Source organism: Acomys minous (assembly GCF_964271855.1).
Source record: "Acomys minous genome assembly, chromosome: 6".
NCBI lineage: Eukaryota > Metazoa > Chordata > Mammalia > Rodentia > Muridae > Acomys > Acomys minous.
The window spans coordinates 66697973-66724953 of record NC_140487.1 but is presented as its reverse complement, the minus strand read 5'-3'; the positions used below and the strand labels follow the sequence as shown (position 1 = coordinate 66724953).

Below are 26981 nucleotides of genomic sequence, written 5' to 3'. Positions count from 1 at the left end.
TAGCTCTCAATGTCAGTGAATCTATAGTAGAACAAAACATAATCCTAGTCCACCATAACAGGAAGTATTTTATGTGGGATTAAGAGGAACAGGAGAAAGCCTCTAATTAGAGGACAAGGATTCTTAGGATAATATGGGACAAGGTTCTGGTCTTCTTGAAGTGTTGGCTTGAAGTATTTGTGAATATTGAATACCTCAAGAATATTTCTTCACCCATCATAAACTTGGCTAATTAGTTCTTCCTCTTTTACCACATCATCTGCAGTTACACAGGTCATCTTCATGTCATTCTAGCTCTGTGAAGACAGGAATATTGTTTACTTTGTCTCATTACATTGTCAGTGTCGGTCTATGAGAAACCTTACTACCCTGCAAACATTGAGAGATTATTGAATAAATGGATATTACCACTTTTCAGGGCTGGAATTATGGCTCAGTGGTAGAGTGCTTATTTGTCACTCATGAAATTCTGGCCTCTATTCTCAGCACCACTAATAAACCACAACAAAATAAAACACTGGTAGGGTTGGTGTTAATGGCCAAGTTGACAAAAATCTAGAATTATCTAGAAGATGGGCCTGTGGGCACTCCAGCAGAGAACTACCTTGACAGTGGATGAGGGTAATTCTTAGGCAGTGTATAAAATGGAGAGAGAAGAAGAAGAAAAGTATTAGAAAGCATTCATTGCCCCTCCCACTCCCACCGTCTGCCTCTTTCACCTGTGGATGAGATATGATGAGCATCTGCAACGCTCTGCTGCTTTGACTTCTCTGATATCATGGATCATAACTTGAGCCAGGACAAACCCTTTTCCCCAAAGTTGCCCTTATTGGAGTATTTTATCACAGTAACAAGAAAAGAAATTGAGACCCTTGCCTTCCAGACAGACAGAACAATGGCTGCTTTTCTCTTTCCTCCAATTTTTTTAAATCTTACTGTTAGGAATTCAATCCAAGCTCTCTTCACTGCTAGACAAACCCTCTATCAAATCAGCTTCATCTCCAGACCAATTCCTTTGCTCATAGGACAGTGGTCTTCAACCATACTAATGCTATGACTCTAAAACATAGACCCTCATGTTGTGGTGACCACCAACCAAAAAAATTTATTTCATTGCTACTTCATAACTCTAATTTTGCTACTGTTATGAACCATAATGTAAATATATGATATGCAGGATATCTGCTATGTGCCCCTAAAAGGTGCTGCTGCTCACTTGTTGAGAACCGCTACCATAGGATGACATTATTCACCCAATATATTATAAAAATCCTGCTGCTGATGTTGAGACTCATTTAGATATTTTAAGTGATGAAAGACTTGAGATTTGGGGTTTTGCAACAGGAGATTCCTTTTGTTTCTGATGATTTTAGACCAGAGGAAAATGAAAAGGAATAAAGTAATAAATGATTCAGATGGGCTTGATGCTGCCAAGTTCATTAGTGTTTGTTATAAAAGCTCAGATGCTATTCTTCCTCTCTTCCAAGGTTGTTGGGCGACCATTCTTGCCTTCCTATTGGAGCCTGGGCTTCCAGCTCAGCCGCAGGGATTATGGTGGCATTGATGGATTGAGACAGGTTGTACAGCGAAACCGTGATGCTGAAATCCCATATGTGAGTTGAGGCTTTTCTTATTATAGTTTAGATACAATTTCATCTCCTTCTTCTTTTTTACCTTCTCTCCAATTAAGAAGAAAAATAGATACAATGATAAGTTGATATAGGCACACACAACACCAGAAATTAATATAGTGAATTCATATGCCCATGCAAGGGACATAGTTCGTTGAGCCAAAGGACTTGAAATCTCTTCATATATCACCACAATGTTGGGCGTGTTAATATTACGACCTCTATCTTGAAAAAGTGAGAATCTTTTACTTTAGCTTGGGGAGTTTGGGGTAAGAAGTACTTTATATATGGCATTGAAACACCTGTCTCTGAGCACAAACACCATCAACCTTAGCAGTAGTTTTAGGAATGAAATCAACACACCATGATGTGGTGAGCAAGAGCTAAAGGTGATAATAATGACTTGCAGTAAGATGATTTTACAGTGACCTTGCAAAACTCATTTCAGATTAACTGTGGAGTTCCATGGCTGCAAAGCATTTATGATGTTCAAAGTTCTCCCGTAAACCAAAAGATAGCTCCAAGTGTCTACTGTCTAATAAGCTCCTCACATGGTCAATGAAGTTGTCAAAAGAATTTCCTCAGGACTAACTCTTCATGCTTTGGAACTTGTACAGACGTATATATTTGGCAGAGACCATATGGGTGGGAATCACTGGCTTGATCTCAGAGAATTCAAGATGGCAGATAGAGCAATCAAATTTTCCCCAGGAGAAGTATCCCCATCGTGTTGTTTGGTATTTAGGGTAAAATGGTTGCATTTACATTTACTTTATCCATGCATAGTGTCTGAAAGCACTTAACCCCAGGAAGAATTAGACCAGTGTTTTATGTACTTATATTATTCTAGAAAGGCATTCACAGTCATGTCAGTCTCTCATTTGTCACTATTTTATACATGAGGAAATGTATGGTTTCACTTTTCCAGGATTGCACTGCTAAGCAGAAAGGCCAATTTGTATGCACAAATCTCGTGACTCTACTTGTAGTAGTCTTTCTAGCCTGTCCTTCTCTGCTTCTGTTGGTGCTACCAGCCAGGAACAAATGAGATCTTCTTTCTTGATTGGGAGCTCCCCTCTCTGTGACTATGTGTGGCATCCAGGGCCTATTTAACCTCTTGGGATCAGAGCAGATGATACCACATTAGGCAACAAGCCTCAAGCCATAGGAGGAACATATGAGAGACTTTCATATGGAAAGATGGAAAACAAAGAATATCCAGAGCCAAGTGCCTATACCAAAGCTCCCAGTCAGCCTTTACCTCCCCATTCAAATGCCTTGGAGATAACGTTTAGGATCTTAATATTCTAGGCTCATCAAGCATAGCATCTTGCCATAGGTCTCCAGTTTGCCACAGAGAAGCATCTGCCCAAGGCTTCTCTCTGCAAGCCCTCTGTCCTCCTGGCCCTGTTCTCCCCAGTTGTTCTGATATCAACCCTCCCTCATTTCTCTCTGGGCTCCCTCTTTTACAGGGGGAAAGGGTGGGACTTGGAGGAGAGGAGGGAGGGGGCTATGACAGGGATGTAAAGTGAATAATTAATAATAATAAAAAGAATAGCATCTTGACGTCACACATTGATATGCAAGCAAACAATGCACATATGAGAATTTGGTTATTTAAATATTCATACTCTGTAAATCAATACTATTAATCATTCCTCTAGAAGTTTAATAGCGCAAAAGACCCCTTTCTCCTCTTATGAATATATATTTTGATTTGCTATTTGGGATTCAACGTGTTTGTGGTTATAAGTTCCCTCATCTGTTCATTCAAATACACATTTAGAGAGGACCTGCCATATGTTCAGCATCCACGTCTTAAAATTACAATGATAAACAAGATAATACTTGCTATCCTCAGATCCTTGGGGTACCACCTGACATCCTTTTATCAGCATGGGGACACAGAGATACAGTCTGAGTGTAGATGCACCTTTTAAAAAGAGCTTATTCATTTCTAGGAGCCAGACAAGCTTGGAAAATCCCAGGACTATGAACCCATGTAGCTCTCTTTTAATAACAGGTTAAGAGCCAGAGTTGAAAACTTTCCAGTCAGCAGGGTGATATCTCCTAGGTTCTAACTGCCCAGAACTATCTTTCAGGATGTGCAATACTCGGACATAGACTACATGGATGGAGGGAGAGATTTCACTATTGATGAACGGGCTTACCCCCAGCTCTCAGATTTTGCTAAGGACCTGCATAAAAACGGGCAGAAATATGTAATTATTCTGGTATGTTCAAGCACTTTGTCTTGGTGCCTTATTTTTGCTTTTAAGTTGCAAAAGACACTTAGTAGAAAAATATTTACGTCATGCTTATTCTTCAGAACCCTGGCATCCTTAAGAACCAGAGCTATGAGGCCTACAAGAATGGAAGCAGGACTGGAGTGTGGATCATGAGCTCCAGTGGCTTTGCTGTTGGGGAGGTAATTTCTCAAGAAATTCAGGATAAGTAACAGTTTGGGCAAATGTTGTACTTTTTATGTGAAAATAGGTGAAAGGCAAGTCATAATAGTGCTACTTTTTATGGCTTTAGTAGTTTTATTCTATTTTAAGCTAATACATATGATAATAAAGTTGTTAAAACTATAAGGGGTATGAAAAGCTATCCCCAGACTCACTACTGTTTCAGATAACAGGGAAGGAATATGCTGTTGGTAGAAAATTACTTTAAGACTAGCTGCCTCTCAATTTCTCTTCCCTGAGACATTAAATTCAACTTCATTACTGTAAGAAGATGCTGATGATGGATGTGGAACCTAGACCAATTAATAGATTTCTTAATTTAAACAAGACTCATAGCTAAAGCCCAGGCTTGCCTCCACAGCATCAGCTTTAGGCATTGGATAAACTGATTAGCAGAACAGCAGTACTCGGAAGACTGTGTACTTTCAAATAAATCATATGGTCAACCTTCTGTTCTGGTTATAAATAAGGTAAAGCCATGTGACTGAACTGTGTGAAATTTGCAAAAGTGATACTTAATCTCTGAAATTCATGTCAATGTGTAGTATTTACAGTTCCTGGGCTATTTATGTGCGCAACTATCTTCTAGGGGTTTTAAGTGGCCCGTACATCACTAAGCTCAGTTAGTTTTCCTCACTGACATTGCTCCCTTTAATTACTTTTCCTTTTTGTTGCTTTGAACTTCTGTGAAGCTATGCAAAGTTCTTTCTCCAAATCAAGCCTCTGTTTTCACTGTTTATTTTAAGGATATGAGTCTAACCACCAGATAGACTCATTTTCATGTATAAAACCAGAGGTCTTGGTCAAATAAAAGTTATGGTTATCTAAAAATTATCCCCACTGGATGAGTCATTTTAGTAAAGTGGGGTGTTTAGACAAGCTATAATGGAATTTTTTAATAAATTAAGATTTTTTTAATAAATTAGATGAATGCTTCAATTGAGAAGAATCATTTGTTCAAAGACATTGGAAGAGGTAATAGTGGTGAAGGCAGGTTGGAGGTTGTTGCAGATGCACTGTGTTAGGATGGAGTTAGCTTGGCCTCCTCTCCACTTAGGATGCTGCTGTTGGAGATTCTGTTGCAGAACACCTTATTCCCGGGAATGTAAAAATTACCTCCAGTTATTACTTGGTACCCACCAATTAAAACAGAATCAAAAGCCCAATGTACTTTAAAAAGGAATTTTAAACTTGTATCTTCTGTATTAAATGTTGTTTGCATTTTATAATGACTTTCATTAAAGCCATTGGATCTCAAAACAAAACAAATATACATGAATATACAAGTGTAAGGAAGAGATGTGATTCATAGGGGCGGGAAGGAGGTGGGGAGGAGAGGGTTCAGAAGCGATTAGCCTGCTTTGTTTACATGTATGATGACGTCAAGGAACACAGTTTGTAAGAGAATTCTATGCACTTAATAAATATAATCATTAAATTGTGTAATTATAAGACCTCAAATCCCCAATCTAGAAATTTATTAGAAAGACTAATATAGCAAGACTATTGTACTGCATTTTATATTCCAGTAAGCCAGAATTTTTAATACTTTGGCTATGTATATACCTTTTGGGAATTTGTGGAAGATAGAGCTACTGTCTGAGAGATGAAGAAAAGATAGATACCATTAAAAACTTTTAGTAGGAGTAAGAGTAATTTTTCACGTATTTACAAAATATTATTTATATGCCAAAATTAACATATTATTTATAATGGACTCAAGACAGGTTTATATGATCATAAATTAACATATTAAACATACTCAGATATTCTTTAAAATACTTAACACTTAGACTTCCCAGAATTTTAATTTAAAAAATTTACTTTTGAGAATTTTTATGACTAACACTACTCCTAACCTTCTTCCCCAACCTCCAACACCTTCCATGTCCTTCCTCACTCCTTCTTCAGTTCACGACCTCTACCTCTTATTATTGTTACATAGGCATTCAGATGATTATCTGATTTAGTGTTTCTCTTATGCATATGTGTTTAGGGCTGAATGTTTGGGATTGGATAACCTGTGAGGGGGCGGTCATCATTGGGGAAGATTCTTCCTTTCTCAACAACCATTGATTGTATAAATCTTCTTCTAGTAGTGGGGCCTTGTAAATTTCTCCTATCCACATTCGTATGCCAAAGTGTTGGCATTGTTCAAGTATTATTTAGGGAACAACACTGTCTGGATTTCATGGGTGCAACTGGTTAGTCACATACAGAAGATTCTGCCTCACATCTCCTACCTGGCCTTACATATGAAGAGTTTACATTTTTAAATAGAAAGAGATGCATGGTATATTTTTATTTTTATTTAGCCAGTTGGCCTTTCTTCCTTTTCTCTTCCTTTGGATCTTTGCATATATTTTTCTGATTGTTTTGATTTTGCTGGCAGAATGACAAATATGACTCTAAATAATAAGCAATACGAGGTTTGTGGTAAAAAGAAATAGCATTGAATAATGAGTGACCAACTGAACCACCACACATTATGCCTTTGCCTTGCTCTTTGTTCTGCAGGGTTATCCAGGACAGTCGGTCTTTCCTGACTTTACCAATCCAGCCTCAGTTCTGTGGTGGACCCAGCAGCTCAGTGAATTTCACAGCCAGTTGGAATTTGATGGTGTGTGGATTGTAAGTCATCATTCCAAACTCAAATACCCATTGAGAATGGACATGCCAAAATTTCATGTGGATGTTGACCCTTCTCCATAATACTTTGATTGACATACTAGCATATATGATTCTTTTACCCCATGCCAAGTATGTTCTGGAAATTAGGCTCTTAAACATCATTTTCTTATTTTACCTTTGCTACCAACTGATAGCTTCATTTTCATAAAGCCTTTTGTTGTTTTCAAGGAATTCCACCTTTTCTTTACTAACCCAATTTCAGCTTAAAATATAGCTTTATTAAAAGTGATAATGTTATACTTATTAGTTTATACAGATGTAATACAAGGGAGCCAGGCAGAGCGGCAAACACCTGTAATCCCAGCACTCTGAGAGCCAGAGGCAGGCAGATCTCTGTGAGTTCAATGACAGCTTTGTCTACAAAGTGAGTCCAAGACAGCCAGGGCTATACAGAGAAACCCTGCCTCACAAGCAAACAAACAAAAAACCTAATGAAGTTTTGTGATTTTTTTTATTATAGAAATTTGGAGAGGTTTCTTTGGAAATTTCAGATATATTTGTTTGCAAGAGTAGGCTTTATTTTATTCTTGATTTGTTTTTGAAAATTGTATTAGACTTCAGTTATGTTCTTTTACTTTTACCTTGTGGAATATAAGACAGAAAAAAATGAAAAGAGAACAAATATTCCCTGTCCTTAGTTTTTAGAATACACTGAAGCAGCAACTTCAGCAATAAAATCTTCACAGTTTATGAGGCAAAGGCCAGCTTTTGAATTATTTACTTTACTTAGGAGACTGAATAAATGTATAAGAGATAAAACATGTTTAATGTCGTTTGGAACTATAATATAAGTTTGATACAATTTATTCCAAGTTACTTATTTTTATAAAAATGAAAGAGACCAAAGAAAACTGCAGAGATTGTTTAAAATCTTGACGACAGCTAAGAAAAGACCCTGATATCTTGGCTTCTGGTTATAAGCACTATCTGTTCAGCATATTTACTATGAGTACATTTTACATCTTGTGTGTTTTGTCTCTGAAGGAAATGGATGAACTGGCTATACTTCCCCAAGACCCCAACCACAAGTGTGACTCAAATGGCTTGAACTTCCCTCCGTTCACACCCAGTAAGCTCTCCTCTCGGCCTGCGATGCAGGAAGTGACTTAAGTCACTTAAATCACTTCTGTTCCACTCAGCCTTGCCAGGAACAGTTAGCTTCCCAATCCAACAAATCCCCAGACGTCTGAGTAACTCTTTCTATTGGAGTCCCTTGGCATCTGATTGCCTTTTACTCCAAAGGGCAACACATGTTAAAGCACTAACCAGTGTCCCACTTTGCTTCTCACTCAATGGCCCTTACACACAAGAGTTTCTTCTTCTTCTTCTTCTTCTTCTTCTTCTTCTTCTTCTTCTTCTTCTTCTTCTTCTTCTTCTTCTTCTTCTTCTTCTTCTTCTTCTACTCCTCCTCCTCCTCTTTCTCCTTCTCCTCCTCCTCGTCCTCCTCCTTCTTTTTTTAAATCCAGCTCACTGCATTTAAAACTCTTAGGAGACTGTGTTTTGGTTTGTGCAAGAAATTGTAAACACTGTAGGGTACAAACAAGAGATTCTCTCTCCCTCCTTTTTTCCTCTATCCCTTCATCCCTCCCTTCCTCAGCCTCCCGTCTTTCATCTTTTCTTACTAGCCATAGTTTAAAGCACCAAATGGTTCCAAATTTAATAGAGATTGCCATTAATATATCTTGCCTTTTTGTTTTAAACCTTATGAGAATTTTACAATACTTGATAATAAGACCTTATTAAATCAAAGCAAATCTGTAATTTTCCTTCCTTTCTTCCTTTTTCCCTCTCTCTTTTCTGGTTAGTGATAGAGATTAAGTTCTTTCAATATCTTATTTATTGTCCTATTTCAAGTCAAGAATGGTTTTCCTGCTCTTGAAAAAAAATGGGTGTGTTTGCATGGGAATGAGGTAGTATGTTAGCTAACTTTTTTATTTCTATGACAAAATTCCTGGCAAAGCCAGTTTCAGGAATGAAGAGTTTATTCTGGCTCACAGATTAAGAAGAATATAGTGTGCATTGTGACAGCTCTTCACATTGTAGCCCTCTCTGTAGGCAGAGAGAGATGAGCACAGGTACTCATCAAACTCCAGGGCAATGGGATGGTACAACCTACTTTCAGGTCTGCATTCCTCAGTTCAGCATCCTCACAGACAAACCATGGTGTCTCCTAAATACTGTATTTCAAACCTAGGCAAACCAGTAGCCATAGTGCCCTGAGTGCAGCTGGATCTGATCTAAATCTAGTCAAGTTGACAGTGAAGAGCAACCATTACTGATAGCAAAGACTGTGGTATTGGGAGAAGGAAACCCCGTGGTCTCAGTGAATTAACTCTATAAAAATGTCCTTAACTCAAGCCATACTGTCCTCAGGTGTGGGTGGCTGGAATCCAGGCTGAGGATCAAAGATCTTATTTCTTGCACTGTTTGGTTCTCCCATGAAAAAGCCTTTGGTACCAGCTTCTTAGGGGGAATAAGTTTCTTGGCCAAAGGAAACTTTTAGTGTTCTGTTCACAATTAACATAGTTGTGAATCTAACAAACTGCAAGAAATGTAACTTTCCTTCCAGCTTATCCATCACCCAGTTAAATCTCCTACTCCAAATATTTTCCTACATGGCTGGTGGGTAAATTTTAACCTTAATTTCCTCCTTCTCACACCTCTTCCTGGAGTTATGCCTCCTAGTAAGGACCCACACAAGGGTAAGGCATACATCATACATGTATCCATTGTCTATGCATACATCATGCATACATCAGGCATGCATGCATATAGAGGAAATGAGTTTACAAAACATAAACCATTTTAGCTTTTAAAAGAGCAAATATAAAAACCGCAATGTGGATGCTCAGAATTGGGATTAGAATTCTTCTTCATGAAAATATCTGCTGTCACATGACTCCTACTTCTCAAAAACTGTGATATAAAAGTGAGTGTGCCCGTATCCACACCACTCCCCCCTGCACATTGCACATGCAGGTCTCTTAGGTTCAGTATATGCAGATAGACTCTAGGTAATTTGTATTTATTCTCAGGTGTCTCCACTCACCGTCATCCTTTGTGAGCTCCAGGGAATCAATGGTTGGCTTGATGGAGTCCTGATATAGAAACAGTAAAGAGTCACATTGTAAATGTGGGGATTTTGTAAAGTGGATATTGGTGAAGGTACAATAATAAGGAGGAAAAGGATAAGTTGTCTATTTTGTCACTGTTGTTTGGTGGAGAGTTACCCCACTGATGAGTGTTTTCTCTAGGTGTCCTGGATGGCTCTCTGTTCGCACGCACCCTCTGCATGGACACAGAGTTTTACTCAGGCCTTCACTACGACGTCCACAGCCTGTATGGCCACACCATGGCAAGAGCCACAGACTTGTAAGGCTTGGGTTGTCCACCCGGTTCTGCATTTGGGAAGATGGGGGTGGGGTGGGGTGGGGGTGGAATGTGGGAGGTGAAAAGTAGATGGGGTTCTCTTGCATAAATATGTTGCTCAATTTTTTTTTGTGATGATAAGAATACAGAAACTGGCATATAGTGGTACTTAAGATGCACAAAGTTTGGTTTTCCTTGTGAGTTTAATTTTGATTGTTTTTTTTTCCCTAAGGCACATTGCCATTTCAGTGATACTCTTGGGCAATAAAATATAAGGCAGTTGGAGCCCCCAACTGAAAAGTAGCCATAGTCCCTTTACCGAATGTGTGACGGTCACCACAGAGTTTAGCATATTTAAAAAGAGACAAGATGCTAAGCTAAATTTTCATAGAACATACTGTACTTATGCTAAAAGGTATTTATTTGGATTATTGGGAATTCAAGTTCAGCCGGGTGTCTTACTGTCATCTGACAATATGCTATATCTTACCCTTCTCCCTTGTCTCTTCACTTATTGATCATTTCTTTTCAATCCTCTTCTCTGTACACACACACACACACACACACACACACACACACACACACACACCCCATATGTAGCTTCTAGCCTACTCTCTTCTCAGTGTCTTAAATACCAATCACACAGCTCCATTTAGTTAGTTTTTCAAAATAACTAACACACTGACTAATAGTTTTAAATTCCATGTCTTAGTTAGTAGCAATGCCGTTATTATCTCTGAGACTCTGAAATGAGAACCTTCATACCATCTTTAATTTTTTTCCTAAAAATTTAGAAATCAGCTTTCAAATATTTTGTTTATACTTTTGAAATTTTATTATAATCAGTTCTTATTTTTCCACAGTCACATTTTAATTAAAGCCCTCACTATTTTTCTCATTAATGAATATTCATTCCTTGCCTCTCTGACTTTAAACCACGTCCAAATCATTTGTCCTCTACCCATTCAAAGTATGGTTCAAGGGGCGGGCAACATCAGCATCTCTAGGAAAGATATAATGTTCAGTATCTTGAGCCTCAGGCTGAACTGTAGGAATGGGAACAGCCTTTTAACTAACACCTCAAGATGTATTGAATTGATGTTAAAACTTACAAAGGACTATTTCACAGTGCTGTCAAAGTGATATTTTTAAAGTTTCTTATTTATTTCCCCAGTGTATTTTTTTTCATTACACTCTTTCCTATGTGATAAAGTATTACTCCTTAGAGCAGACTGTGAAACACTTCATAACGAAGATTTCTCACTTTCCATTCTTTATGCTCAGGTAGCACTTCTCTCCTCCACAGCTAAAATGCTACTTATCCTTTCATATAGCCAATGAGCTGACACTCCTGAACAAGACAGCTTTCCTGGCCTTGTCCAATCTCCAATGTATGAAATTTACCTATGCTGTCATTTCTGGAAACCTTTGTGACTATTTTATATGCTTTATTTTTCCTATCACAACAAACAAACTTATTTTTGCTTTTATTTTGTAACATGGAAAATCACTGTTTCATAATTTTAGATGGATGCCCATTTTCTTCTTGCTGGACTATAAAACCCTGCGTGGAAACCCTGCACTCTTAGCTTGTAGACTAGTGCGTTGACCATGTGCCGGGGGAGTAAATGCCTGGCTTGAGAGAGACAGGGGTATGATGGGACATGTTGGGTCAAAGACAGAGAATATTTTTCTGTTTTTCAACACTGTCATGACATTATATTACAATGGGCTGACCAGGAGAGAAACAATCTTTGTACAGAAAACACCCATGTTTGTACCTCAGTAAAGGCAAACCCCAAGAACACCTACCCATTCCTGATCACACTTACCCTCTTTTCTCATCCCTTCTAGTCTTCCTTCTGTCTCTCTTACCTTCCTTTTTTTCTTTGATACCCCCTTTCCCTTTTTCTCCTTTCCTCCATCTTCCCCCCTCCTCTCCTTTTCCTATCTTTATTGTAAAATAAACCAAGCAAGCAAGATTCTGTTGCCTCATCTCTACAATAAGAGAATGGCAATGATGCTGCCCTTAGTTCCTCCCGGTTCTAGCAGGATTTTCCTCCTAAATGCTTGTGTCTAGGAGGAGTGAATAGGTCACATGAGGCAGGGAATGGTAAGAAGGAAAAGAATTTCAGATTGCTTCACTGCCAGTGTCTGCATGTGATAAAAGTGCTGTAAAGTCATAATTGGTTTTGTTAATATATTCTAGAGTCGTGTAAGCACCGTGGTTAATAGTTAAAAGGTAATTGTAACTCAGTGAGAACCAGGTGTCTTTCTGACATGCCTGAGCGTGGAAGAACAGGCTGAGTTTCTAGAAACCAGTAAAGATAAATGGACCTTGCCCCTTGGGCATGAGATAGTGTTGGATTTTAAAAGTAAATGTTTGGGCCACCCTTTGTTACTTCCTCATACCTGACTTTTGTCTCCCCAAAGTCAAAACTTTTCATTCAGAGAAGAGGTCAGCACATCAGAACTGGAGGCATGGATCTGCCTTAACTGGAGGATTAGTATGGGGGTAGCAGCCAGTGGGCTGAGTGAAAATTTTCTCTCTCTGGCATGAAAGGAGGCAGATTTTCTCAGAGCTCATGCAATGATCATAAATAGGCTAGACACAGACAAAGGAGGAAGGGAAACAGAAGGATCTCTGGATGGATGTTTTTTCTAAGATGCACATTATCTAATCGGTGCTGCAAAAAGGCCGTCTCTCTAACCTTTCAGCTGCGTGCCTGATCCTGTTTCGGTTTTGTTTTGTGTAGGCTGAATACAATCTTCCTCATAGTGATAATGCATGGTGCAATAAAGATCAGGAGATCAACCTGTCTTGCAGTTCACACCAAAGCAGAACCTGAGCCTGAGCAGCAAGGCCTGGATGAAAGGGTCCAAGGAACAAAACTAAACTAAACTAAACTAAACTAAACTAAACAAACTGTTGTAGTAGATAGGACCAGAATCTAACTCACTGTGGCATGTGACACATGTTGTCTTCCAAAGGAGCCAGACCAAAATCAGATACAAGATGCAGAGTTCATAAAAACTATAATGAGGAATACAGATGCTGAAGGAATTTTTTTGGGAGGCTGGAACTGATCTATATTATCTTATATACGATAGTAAGCCTTACATAGAAGTGAAAAGAAACTCTTAAAAATAGTGCATTTCTTTGCAAATCTAGTTTTTGATACTTTGTTTTTGTTGTTTTCCATTTGGTTGAAAACCTGGTTGCTGCTTCTGGCATAAGCTAAGTTCTAGACAGTCACAGGCTGCCTCATACACAACTGGCTGAATTTTTTTCCCAGGGCCTTGGGGACTGTCTTCTCTTCCAGTAGAAGCTTAATCTTATCACGTTCTACCTTTGCCGGGTCTGGCAAGTTTGCTGCTCACTGGCTGGGAAACAATTCAGCCACCTGGGATGATCTCAGATGGTCCATCCCCAGCATCCTCGAGTTTAACCTATTTGGCATCCCCATGGTAAGCCTCTTTCCTGACCTTTGCCCTCTGTTCCTTTTTCTCTTACCATTCTTCACGGTGTTTGAAAAACTATGGAATGTGTCTCATTGTCTATGTTTTGGCAAAATCAATTTTTATGTGTGATGTAAGATGGTTCTGAAGACATAATGATATGAATATTAGCATTGATTTATCTTTCACGTAGCCTCTATAGGTAGGAAAGAATTACTACAAGCCAAATGGATAAGTATAAGAGAAAAAATCCTGACAGGAAAGCATCAGTGAACGGGTATGAGATCAGGGTCTGAGTGATGAGGGCAGACCCTTGATACAGATGCCCTGTCTAGTCAGTTTGCCTAGTATATCCTATAATGAGCACACCCTTGTTTCTTTCATTTGGCTGGGGCTCGCTCTAGGACTTTGGCATCTTTTAAGCATTAAATAATACTGGTAAGAACTCACTTTCCTTCATTATATGAGAACACAGCAAATCATTTTGCCTTTCTAGTAATCATTTGTTTGCATGCCTGCTAATTCTACAGGTTGGGGCCAACATCTGTGGCTATAGAAACAATGTCACAGAAGAACTCTGCACAAGGTGGATGCAACTTGGAGCATTTTACCCACTGTCCAGGAATCACAATGGTCCTCGGTACAAGGTGGGTTTCTTTAAGAGACAAGGTGCGACATTCTTGGATAACTTCTACTGGCTTTCAATGAAGGGTTATAGAAAACCCCTATGTGCTGGCCCTCATGTCATAGGAGTAGGTAAATCTTGAGTGATATTTCTAAAAGGCAGGGAATAAGGATGAAAGTGTGGGAAGAATGCATATTTATATATTGAGTTGGATCAAAACCTCATCTACAATGGTGTGAGAACCTTAGGCACATCTTCTATGCTAGTAGTAGGGCATGGTGGCACATGCCTGTAAATCTCAGCATTCATAAGACAGAGGTGGGAGGGTTGCTTCAAGTTTAATTCAGAATGGTCTACATAAGAAGACCTGTTTAAAAACAAAGTCAGGACATGGGAAGCCCTAGATTCAATGGCTGATTCTACCACCACCATCATTTGTACTGCTTCGATCACTTGCTATCATCTTGTAGAAGATGGTACATTGGGAGATCAATTTCATATTGATAAAAATTTATTAATAAAACTAAATTATATTAACATATTAATAGATAGTGTAATATATCCATGTACATATTAATATGCTTAATATAAAGAAGATCAATCTTACATAAGAGAGAGCAAGAGAGAAAGATTATGGAGGGGTAGGTCAGTGATGTAAAATGCTTTTTATCTTGTTATAACATTTTGCTTTGTATGAAAAATTTTGGAAGACCATCCCTCTATTACTTCCCATGATTCATCCTACTATTATCTCTTTATCTAAAACAATATTTTTAATATGAAAAATCTACAGAAATAGTTAAAATCATTCTTAAGGTGTTTACAATGCAGCAGAAACAAAGCGATTTTTTTATTTTAATAAAGTAAACTGCAATTTAAATATTTCAAACTGGGTGACTTTGGTTTTAATAAACTCATTTTAAAGGGGCTTTGGAAATAATTAATAGATAAAATGCTTGCTGAACAAATGTGAGGAGCAGAGTTAGGGTGACAGAACTTTGGTAAAAGCTGGACAGGTGTGACAGTGGCCTGTAATTCCAGCATCCCAGAGGCAAAGAGAGGGTATCTCCAAAATATGAAGGCTAGATAGACTATCCTGAATTGGTGAGTTCCAGGTCAATGAGAGATCCTGCCTCAGTAAATAAGTGTATCAAAGAAGACAGTCAACATCAACTTTGCACCTCTATACTCACACCCAAATGAGTGTGTGTGTGTGTGTGTGTGTGTGTGTGTGTTGACTGGTTTTATGTCAGCTTGACACAAGCTAGAGACATTTTGGAAGGTGAACTTCAATTGAGAGAAAATACCACCATCAGATTCGCCTGTGGGCAAGCCTGTGGTGCACTTCTTGATTGATGGAGGATGTAGGATGACCCAGATCACTATGGGTGATACCAACCATAGGTTGCTGGCCCTGAATGCAATAAGAAGTGAACTTGGGGAAGCCATGAGGAATGAATAAGAGGTACTCCTCCATGGTCTCTGCATCAGTTTCTGCCTCTTGATTTGAGTTCCTTCCCCAAGGCCCTGCGTTGAACTCCTTTGATGATGGAATGTGATGTGGAAGTATGAGCAAAATAAACCCTTTGCTTCCCAAGCTTCTAATGGTCATGGTATGTTACCATGGCAACTAAAAACCCTAACTCAGACAAATAGTCACATATGAGAGAACGTGTATATAACACACACACACATACATATACAAAAATAAAGCAGCTCATTTGAGTAATTTCACGGTCATTTTGGTTCTATCTCTTGCCTTTGTGCAATGACATGCCTTTTCTGGGAGGATGCAGAGTCAATTCTTCCAAGTATTGTATTTTTGAGTTCCTTTATTTACTTCTGGTCTGAAGAGAGATGACTAATTTTGAAGGTGAGTTGGGGCAGGAAATATTGGTAGTGTTCACAAAATACAGCTTGTCAAGGCTCATGTAGATGGTTGCATGCAGCTCCCCCAGGTGACACTAGCATAAAGAGCTAGTTTTGGTAAAGAACTATGCATGTCCTTTTAAATTTAAATTTGGAATTTGAAACAAATAGGGGACACTTAACATATATTTTTTGGGACTCGATATATTCATAACATTATTATTTAGCTTGTGTTCAGCATAAGAGATTAGTGCTTAAGGTATTTATATCCCATTCTTTTTACCAAGTCTTCAAAACTCAGCTTGTACTTTTAACACTCTTAAAGTTGTGCGTTAAAGTTTTAGAAGTTGATGTAAAATACATTCCTATAAAACAATCAAATAATGAATGGAAACATGGACTCAGTCTTATGATTTTCACTTAGGTTAATCATTAATTAGGCATAGCTGGGTTCTTCAGTATTACAAACTGCATCTCAGTGTCCCAGCCGCCACAACAGCCAGTACAGCCCTCGATTTTCTCAGCTGGAAGCCAGATAGATGATGGAGGCCCAAACCCACTATTTTCTTCTGTGTTTATCCTCAGTGTTTTCATGAACCCAACATTAGCATTACAGAATGGCTGTATTTGTGAAGCAGCTTGGGCCTCTTTTAAAGAAAAACAAAGGAATATATTTTGGAGAAAATTCTGATTCTGTCACGTGATCCAGAATGAGAAGCCAAATGTGATATGTGTATCTTTCACACCTTCCAAGCTACAGAGAGAGTAAACAAAGGGAGTGCTTATTATTGGTGATACATGTTTTCCTTTAGGCCATGTCTTTCCTCTAGGAAAATTAGATTTCTCTGTTGAAGGATTTTTGTTTGCTTTTTGATACAATCTGCACAAATTTTCCCTTATTGTCTTTTTACATATTGTGCTAATATACCAAGGTAGATACAAAGGTCATTGTCTTTGGAATGTGGAACATGAAACTAACTGTGATGACTAAAACAATTACACACACACACACACACACACACACACACACACACACAGCAAACCTAGAAAAAGAAAAGATTTGGAATGTAGATCATAGTTAGTCAATGCAACTTAAGTAAATGGGTTTTTAAAAATTATAAAATCAAGTTTAGATCAAATGACTATTATTGTTATTTCCAAAGTGAAATAGAAAATATCTCAAAATTTATCGGAGTGTCTCTGAAGGGAGTAGATCCCCTTTGGCCCCTTTCTGTCCATTGAAAACCTTGTGGTGTCTTCTTGTCACGCAGGGCTGCTGTAGTCCACACTAAGAAGATCATGACTTCTGCTTGCACATCTGTATTGGAGAAGTCATGTGATCCTTGAGGTTTTTTTAAAGCCATAAAACAAAGGAAACAATTGGCTTCTGAAAATATTTCCCATCCCTTTCCAAACTAGAGAACATGACTGTGTTCATTTGGGAAAATAGAAAGAAGTAGTCACTAATCACTTCTCTTTCCTTCTAGGACCAGGACCCTGCTGCCTTTGGCCTTAATTCTGCGCTGTTGCAATCCTCAAGACATTATTTGAACATCCGCTATACCTTACTGCCTTATCTCTACACCCTCTTCTACCGTGCTCACACACTGGGGGAGACAGTAGCCAGACCCCTGGTACATGAGTGAGTTTCTAGACCAAGCGCTCCCTTCAGATCACAAGTTCCCTTTACCTTTCTAGGGTAACAAGGTCCATTAAGATATGTGATGTGTTGCTGTCTGATTTTGGAAATTGCACTCACTTCACTGTGAGCATGCTCTGTGTTTTATAGGTTCTATCAGGACCCAGCCACATGGGATTTACATGAGCAGTTCTTATGGGGGCCAGGACTCCTCATCACACCTGTGTTATATGAAGTAAGTTTGTTACCTGAATAATGGAATGGGATGTTACAGTTGTCCTTATAGCGTTATAGCTGAGCAATCCAGTTGCTGAGTGTATAAGATTATACTTAAGTCTAAATATAAATGACAGCCATGATGAATGTTTGGAAATAAGAATTTTTAGTTCCAATTTTGCATCAAATAAAACAGTTTCTATGCTGTAAAATTACCTCTAAAGACTATGTGCATGTGGCCATGCACTGATATGGTCTAAGAATACCTTGGTGTGTGTAGGACTGTGTGTGTGCACTGACCATCTAGATATCGTCTCATCCAGAGGGATTGGGTTGGGAAGACAGAATAAGTGGGCGAAAGAGTAAGGAGGGGAAGTAGAGCAGAGGAAGGTATCGCCATCGGCAAGGCTGAGAAGTAGCGTGTGGGGGAAGGATTGCTATTATGATGGTTATTTTGTTAAAAAATATTCCTACCATAGCAATGGAGAAGAAAAGATAGAGAACAAAGGCTCTTTGACCTGGTGATGTCACAGTTACATCTAATCAACCACTGACTTTGCTCTCCTGTGGATGTGGTTGGCAGTCTACTCTGAATTAATGCACGGCATGATCTGAGAATGAAACACTCTGCTTCTCTTAGAAAACACATGAACACAGACACAAAGTGAACTTAATTTCTAGGTACAGCTTGGCTTTGAATAAACTGCTTGGCTTTTCTGGGTCCGTGTCTTTTCACTGGTATAACAGAATGATCTCAATTGGCTCTTAGGATTACTCATATAGGCATGAGAAATGATGTGGGGGTAATCTCTAAATTCTAAAGAGGTGTATGTGTGTGCTAATATTCCTTACTGGCTTTATTTCCTTAGGGCATGGACCAAGTGAAAGCCTATATCCCAGATGACATCTGGTATGACTATGAGACAGTAAGTCAAGTGGCTTCTAGAAGAGGACAATTCTAAAACAGAAGTCTTGGGAGTTCATGGGAGGATGACACAAGGCTTTGCAATCAGTAGATTGTGGGTGATGTTTTGAGGCATCTTAGTCCATTCAGGATAGTATTTAAAAAACAACTTCATACTATGTAATTTATAAACAGCAGAGCTTTACTGACAACAGCTCTAAGGGGCTATAAAAGCCAAGATCAAGTCTTCGCAACATCATCAGTGGTAGCTTCTCACTGATCTCTCATGACCCAATCCCTTGTCCAGAGGGATCATCTCTTAATAACATCACATCACATGTAGTATTAGGTTCCAGCATATGAACTTTAGAGGGATATTAACATTCATGCCACAGTAGAAGCCATTCCTAATACCTGCAGTAGCTTTATAGATTTTCACCATCTCAATCATCTCAACATGATTGATATTCTGATAATTGAGACTAATCATTTCCTTGAATATTGTCTGAGAAAGCAGAGAATTAAAGCTCAATGTTGAAATCATAGTAAGGCAGTCAACTTTCTGTTACTGTAATAAATATCTGAGACAATAAGGTTATAAGGAGACAGGGTCTCTATATCTTTCCTTTCAATTCCAGAAGTTCTAGCCTTTGGTTCTATTGCTTTGGGCCAGTGGCAACCTAATTTGATGAAAGCATGGAAAAAGAAACAAAACCTCATGGCTAGAAAGTGACAAAGAGTACAAGGAAGAAACCAGGGCCTTACAATTCCCAGTGAACACACTCCTCTAATGCCTTAAATGTTTATGCTGGGGCTGGAGAGATGGCTCAGTGGTTATGAGCACTGTCTGCTCTTCCAGAGGACCTGAGTTCAATTCCCAGCAACGACATGGTGACTCACAAGCATCTATAATGGGGTCAATGCCCTCTTTTGGCATGCAGGTATACATGCATATACACAAAAATTAATAAATCTTTAAAAAAAGTTTATGCTAAAGTCCACCCATGAAGTTTCTACAAGCCCCCAATAGCATTGAGCTAGGGACCAAGCCTTTAACTCATAAGAATGTGGGGGATATCCAAGATACAAGCTATAACATGCAGTATGGTGAGAGATAGACAAGGTTAGTGTCTCATCTCTTTCTGCTCTCTACTACCCATATGCCTTGGGGAAATCACCTCAGTTTGGAGATCCCCATCTTCTTGTCTTTAAAATAGATTGACTGGACCAGAGGATCTGTAAGGTGTTTTATGGCTGCAGAACCCTATCTGGTTTCTTTTCCTTTTCTTGCTTAGGAACTGGCCATCCAATGGAGGAAACAATTTGTAGACATGACACTACCAAATGACAAGATAGGGCTTCATCTTCGAGGTGGCTACATATTTCCCACCCAGCAACCAAACACAACCACAGAGGCCAGGTAAGCTCCTGTGTCTTCAAACTACTCTGATGCTCAGTGGGGCTTTGTGGGAGGGGCAAGCAAGGACCAAGAATACATGAGCCAAATGGAATCCAACTACTGTCAGCAATCTCCTCTTCATTTTGACATTAATCCCAAATTCTCTTCAGATAAGTAAGTATAGTCTCACTTTTGTAGTTCTTCTATTGGATTAAATGAGAGTATAGGAATAGTCAAATAATTTCCATGAAGAGTTCCCTATAGACAGGCATTATCTTAGGGTGTTTTCCCCAGTGTGTGAGAAGAATTGAGTAGGAGGCAAAAGCCAACATAGATTGGATCAGGTCTCAGATCTGAAGAAACTGAATTGAAACTCTGGCCTTTGTTAACCTCAGACAGCATCTCTGTGTTCACATTTGTTATTGATAAACTGGAGAAGATGACAGTTTGATATTTTAGCACCTTTGTGAGGGTTAAGTAAATTAATGCATATGACAGTGTCTGGAACACACAAGAATGCCTGTCACAGGGCATTGCTAAAATGGTCACAAACCCAGTTTCCACAAACCCACCTCACCCCACCATTAACCTTACATCTCTCTTTTCCATACTCTACTACCTTTCCACAGTTGTATTTCCATAAAATGCTAATATAAACTCAGTTTCTGGAGTTGACTCTGGAGGATCCATCCCTTGGCATCCAGGGTTAGATTCATCAAGGGGAAGATTGATGAAGAGGTGCATTTATTGAGGGGGAAATTCATCTGTTTATGTCTTTCCTTCATTGTCTGAAACTGGAAATTTTTCTCCTCAGCCGGAAGAATCCCTTGGGACTCATTGTTGCCTTGGATTATAAGCGAGAAGCCAAGGGCCAGTTGTACTGGGATGATGGTGTGTCTAAAGGTAGACTTTCCCACTGGCAGTGGATCTTAGTGAAAATTTGTCACCATAGTCTTCCCAATAAGGCACCAAACCCGTTATCATTGCTGTATATTTTAGTATCATAGGACATTTTAGTAGCTAGGAAAATTAAAACTCATGCTAAAAGCTCCATTATCTAAGGACAATGAATTAAAAGAGGCTTTATATGCAAACTTTATATGTGTCACTGACATGGCCAAAGCAATAAATAATATTGCATAGATTCTTTATTGTATATCATCATTAATATCAAGCAATACCTTTTTGTTAATAGCTTAGAGACGTCGTTTAAGTTACCACTGAGAAAGACATATCTGATGTAGGTCTTATGTTTTGCACTGTAAGATGTAAAGTGACCACAACACTGGAGCTTTTAGACTGAATAGAATAAGAATTTATTAATATTTAATAACTATTATTACACTGCATGCAAAGCATATAGAGATGAATGAACCATAAACATTGACCTTGACAAACTCAGTCAAAAGAAAATAAAGAACCAGAGGAAAATGAAAATATTTTAAATGCTAGCAAGTGGAGCCACGGGGCACCATCAGAGAAAGTAAAGCTGGCAAAAGCGGGCTTTTGGAAGAGCAGAACTATATGCAAAAGAATTCAAGTGAGGAGGATGTGACTCCACAGTTCCATTGTTTCCCATAGCAACGGTGCATATGCATCTGCCCATCTCTTTCAGGCACAGTATCTGAAGAGGAGTACATTCTCTATGATTTCTCTGTTACATCTGTAAGTTCATGGAACACACATTTCATGTTTCTTAGTGTGATTATTTTTTGAGGTTTTGGTGTTCTATATGTGTTTTCAGTTCTCCGAAATGCATGTATAAGTCTTAAATTGGTTCATTTATTATTATATAAGACACATCTGAACGACTTTCCAGAGTGGCTGTCCATTTTATATTTTTACCACTAATATGTAAGTGATGCTCTTTCTCTACATACTTGCTTGTGTTTGAAACTTGTCAGTGTTTTCATCTTAGCCTTTCTGCGTGACCATTTCTTGTGACTTTAACTTGTTTTGCTATTTCTTCAATGTCTAATCATGTTGAAAGTTTTGCATAGGTCTACCTGCTTTTTTTTTTTTTTATATTATCTTGGGTGAAATACCACATATTTGTCCATGTTCTGATTGGATGGTTTTCTGTGTTGGTTACCAGCTCATTTTAAATAGTCCTTAAATATCTGTGAAACCTGTCCTTCATTATGTGGTTTTCAGATCTTTTATTCTATATGTAGGTTTCTCTTTTCTTCCTCTTGAAGATTTTCATAAAGCAAACCTTTACATTTGGGTATGCCTAATTTATCATTATTTTCTGTGCTGGATCATGCCTTTTGATATCATGTCTTAATAACTCAACCTGGTCTTGAAACCTTAGTATTCTCTGACGTTTAATTTTGCTTTTCCGAAACATTTTCTTAAAGTTTTACTATCTATATCTAATTTATCATCTATTATCTATTTTGGACTAATTAGCATATTTAGGTCAAAGTTCAACTTTTTGCCTATGGGTCCAGGTGTCCCAGTGCCTTATTTTAAAATGGCTCCTTCCTCCACTATAATGTTTTTTTTTTTTTTAATTTCAAATACTAGTGCGGTACATTGGAGTTGTATTCTTTGTACTTAGCAAAATGTGCCATTTTCCCTCACCTACTTCTGGGCTTAGCTCAGCTTTGCTGCTTTTCAACTCTGTTTCTATAAGCAAGTTATTTAATTTCTCTGTGAGTTAGTACCTTAATCTGAAAAAAAATGGAGATTGCAGACTTACAACTTGCTGGCCTATCTAAATGGGATAATATATTCAAGATACTTAGCACCATGCCTGCCATATAGTAATTATTCATAAAATTTAACTTGTTTCATTAATACTAAAATAAAAATTACTGTGGATGGTGTGTGTGTGTGTGTGTGTGTGTGTGTGTGTATGTGTGTGTGTGTGTGTGTGTGTGTGTGTGTGAGAGAGAGAGAGAGAGAGAGAGAGAGAGAGAGAGAGAGACAGAGACAGAGACAGAGACAGAGACAGAGACAGAGACAGAGACAGAGACAGAGATAGAGAGACTTGGTTTTGTGTGTGCTTGGGTCTCATTCTTTGCCTTGTAACTTCTGAAACTTTCTGTAAGTTCGGATTATATTTTCTGAGCAATAGGATCATAAAAGAGCCAGTTAACCAAAGGACGAGAGTGCTTGTGTTTGAGTCAACACTTGCCCTAGAGGTAGTCATTGATAACTTAGAAAAGAAAATCAATTAGAAAATAGAAAAAAAACCACCTTGGATATCAAGGGATTCTGGATGTTACATCCAATCTCTAAAATGACTTTCTCCCTCCTCCGCAGAACCATTTACAGGCAAAAATTATAAATGGTAATTATGTGGATCCTAATGACCTCATTTTCACAGACATCAGAGTCTTGGGGATGGACAAAGAACCAACTGATTTTAATGTCTCATATAATAACATTATCACTCCCATTTCAAGCTACAACTACAATGACTCAACGAAGGTAAGAGACCATCCCATCCACAAGATTCTGGATGAAAGGCCTGCCCTGGGATTCTAATAGCTTTCCATCCATGGCCTCTGTGAGTCTGGATATTCACAGAGACAATTTTATTATTGGGACAGCCACCGTACCATAAAAGAAATGTGTGCATGCTAGTATGAATCCTACTAAGAAAGATCACAAGAGTTGATGCCTCAAGAGCAGTTTTTTTTCTGCTAATTCAAAACTAGACATGATAGTCTCAGATGGAGCAGTAAAAATGAGGGTCAATAAATTGTCCTGCTTCTGAGACATTTATGGTGTGCCCTTTGTTAAAGTTAGAACTACCCTTGAGACGCAGCTGATGCTTTTCTTTGCTGCCGTTGCTGTAAGCTTTGGGAGAAAACATAAGCTGTACTGACTTAGTTATCACTGAGTGATTACTTGATAAACTCATCTAGAGGATAATAATTATTGGCCCGCTCCTGTAAGTCCTGAGACGTTCTTTGTTTCTTATGTAAGCCACCTTTCACCAGAAAGTACACATAGCACAGGATAGGAACAAAACTTCGAGGACACAGTGCCACAATGAGGCACTGATGTGGGCTATTGTCTTAGGCATGTGATTAAATTTGTATCATGGACACACCATAGTACTCACAGCACTGGGTCATCCTATAGAATTAATGAACATAATATGTAACATGATTGTCACAGTGTGTGGCTCCTGTGCATGCTCAACACCACTGACTGAGCTATTGATTACCGCCATATTTAGTCTCAGTAAGAAGCATCATACCAGAAGGATAAAAAGCCTAAAAATGATAGCCATGCTGTGATCTGCACTCCTAAATTGCTCTACATCCCATACTTTCACAATGGTCCCAAAATGTCAGCAATCAAGCAAGTTCCAAATATTCTGAGGTGATATTGGGAGAATGAGCCTGGTCCTGACTTCCTGAGCATCATCAAGGACATTATCTCCATACCTCTGAATCACCTGTTTTGTCACCTGGTTTCTCTTGGCCTAGGTGTTGACCATATATAACCTCACAGGACTGAAACTGGGACAGGAATTTTCCATTAAGTGGAATTTTGTAGTCAGCGACCTGGAGAAGTTTAACTGCTTCCCTGAGGATCCTGCAGTATCCGAGGAGAGCTGCAAGCAGCGGGGGTGCCTTTGGGAGGTAATGACCACAGTGACCAGGAAGTTGTATTATTTCTACAGAAAGTACAGCTGGAAAGCACTTTCAAACAGTTGACAACTTAATGGTCATCATCAGGGCGTACTGATACGCATGTTGTGTAATGCATGTGATAGATGGTTGATCTGTGTTTCCCTCAGATACCCTGTATCTAAAAAAATCACTGCCATTCTAATTGCTGCTTTAACTATATTATTCAAAATCTTATTTTTGAACTATAAGAGAAGATTAAGAGGATCAAAGAGATTGGAGAATGAGATTAGAAGGTATTACAAGGATGAATATAGTTAAACTGTGTTATATGCATTTATAAATATATCACCATGAAACATTATTTTTGTAACTGATATATGTTAGAAAAACCATTTTACCATCATAGTACACACTGAGCATTGAATATCGTAAGTGAACAGCCTTTGTTTATTGGAAAACCCAAACAGGAAGTAGGAGTCTTGTCCATTTTTTTTTTTTAATAATGGAGAGAATGAAAACAGAAAAAGCTAGTAATTGTGTTGGGAGCAGTAGAAATCCAGCAGGATCCTACCTGACACACTCCTTATAGAAGGGATGTGTGTGTGTGTGTGTGTGTGTGTGTGTGTGTGTGTGTGTGTGTGTGTGTGTTGTGAGTGATCATATCTGGATCCTTTGCCTTGGGTGCTATAGTTTTATAAATTCACTGGCTTAGAGAATACCAACTTTATTATCTCCAGATATAGTTAAGAAGTCTGAGATCAGACTGTTGACAGGGCTGGTTCCTTCTGAGGACCGTGGGAGAGATCTGCTCTATTATTCACACTTAGATTCTAGTGGTTTTCTATAAAGGTGTCACATTTTCTCAGCTTGTGTAAGATCTCTGCCTTCATGACTACATGGTGTCCTCCTGAATGTGTGCTTGACTGTATCTCAATTCTCCCTCCTACTAAACACACTAGTCATATTGGATTGAAGCTCATCTTACCAACTTCATATTAACTTGATCATCTGCAAAGATATCTCCAACATGTCAAATGTACACTACAGGCATTAGGGCTTATCAATGTTTGTGGGGAGCAATTAAACCTAATTTAAAGTTCTTAGAAGCTTACTCTGTGTTTATTGGCTTCTTCAGTAATTAGAATCTTTAAAAAACTTTTTTAAAATTTATTCATGTTACATCTCAATGGTTATCCCATCCCTTGTATCCTCCCATTCTTCCCTCCCTCCCACTTTCCCCTTACTCCCTTCCCCTATGACTGTGGCTGAGGGGGACTTCCTCCCCCTGTATATGCTCATAGGGTATCAAGTCTCTTCTTGGTAGCCTGCTATCCTTCCTCTGAGTGCCACCAGGTCTCCCCATTCAGGGGATGTGGTCAAAAACTGTAGTGTAGAAGCTCACCAGGAGTTCTTCCTACTGTTCTAGCACACAGCTACTCCTGGAGTGCCTACCTGTTTCTACGACACCATTCCCCAGTATGCTGCTAGTAACATCCGGTACCAGGCCACAGGCATCTCCATGGAACTGACCCTTCTGGCAAACTCAACATCTGCCCGGGCAGCAGCAGCGCCAAGTGTTGTCTCTGATCCTCTTTCTGGAAGGGTCAGCTCTCTAAAACTGAGTGTGACTTACCATACAGAAAACATGCTGCAGTTCAAGGTAATCCTCACATTAAAGTTGCTGGTTCTTTTTTTTTTTTAATCCTTATCTCACATATTCCATCCCGCTAATTATAGTTTCCCTTCTCTCTTATCCTCCCCGTCCCTCGCTTCCACCTCTCCCCTCCCCAACATCCACTCCTCTTTGTCCATTTCCCTTCAGAAAAGGGTAAACCAAACATAACATAGTTTGGTTTGGAATAACAAGTTACAATAAATCTGGGCACATACCTCATATCAAGGCTGGGTAAAGCAACCCAGCAGGAGGAAAAGGGTCCCCAAAGCATGCAAAAGACTCAGAGACAGTCCTCACTCTCACTGTTAAGAATCCCAGCCACAGACAGAATTCTGCCTAAAAACGGCCAAGCTTGGATGCAGGCAGAGTCGACAGCCAAACTCTGCCAAGATAGGATAAGCAAGTCCTCAATAGTTCCTGCCTCACAAATATGTCTGTCAG

General features: G+C 38.9%; 2 protein-coding genes across 2 annotated transcripts in view; both read left to right on the top strand.

Annotated features, from left to right (window-relative positions):
• The window catches only part of MGAM (maltase-glucoamylase), a 203059-nt gene that overhangs the window by 139788 nt on the left and 36290 nt on the right, over nt 1–26981 (top strand). The gene's annotated exons all lie outside the window — the stretch shown is intronic.
• The window catches only part of MGAM2 (maltase-glucoamylase 2 (putative)), a 55647-nt gene that overhangs the window by 18386 nt on the left and 10280 nt on the right, over nt 1–26981 (top strand). Inside the window, exons 10-26 of the mRNA XM_084785812.1 lie at nt 1488–1613; nt 3734–3865; nt 3961–4059; nt 6617–6730; nt 7775–7859; nt 10045–10162; nt 13456–13627; nt 14149–14265; nt 17600–17754; nt 17902–17986; nt 18837–18893; nt 20167–20291; nt 21085–21173; nt 21886–21935; nt 23541–23708; nt 24719–24874; nt 26292–26525. Of these exons, the coding sequence (XP_084641938.1) occupies nt 1488–1613; nt 3734–3865; nt 3961–4059; nt 6617–6730; nt 7775–7859; nt 10045–10162; nt 13456–13627; nt 14149–14265; nt 17600–17754; nt 17902–17986; nt 18837–18893; nt 20167–20291; nt 21085–21173; nt 21886–21935; nt 23541–23708; nt 24719–24874; nt 26292–26525 (2082 nt within the window). The remainder of the gene's footprint in view (nt 1–1487; nt 1614–3733; nt 3866–3960; nt 4060–6616; nt 6731–7774; nt 7860–10044; nt 10163–13455; nt 13628–14148; nt 14266–17599; nt 17755–17901; nt 17987–18836; nt 18894–20166; nt 20292–21084; nt 21174–21885; nt 21936–23540; nt 23709–24718; nt 24875–26291; nt 26526–26981) is intronic.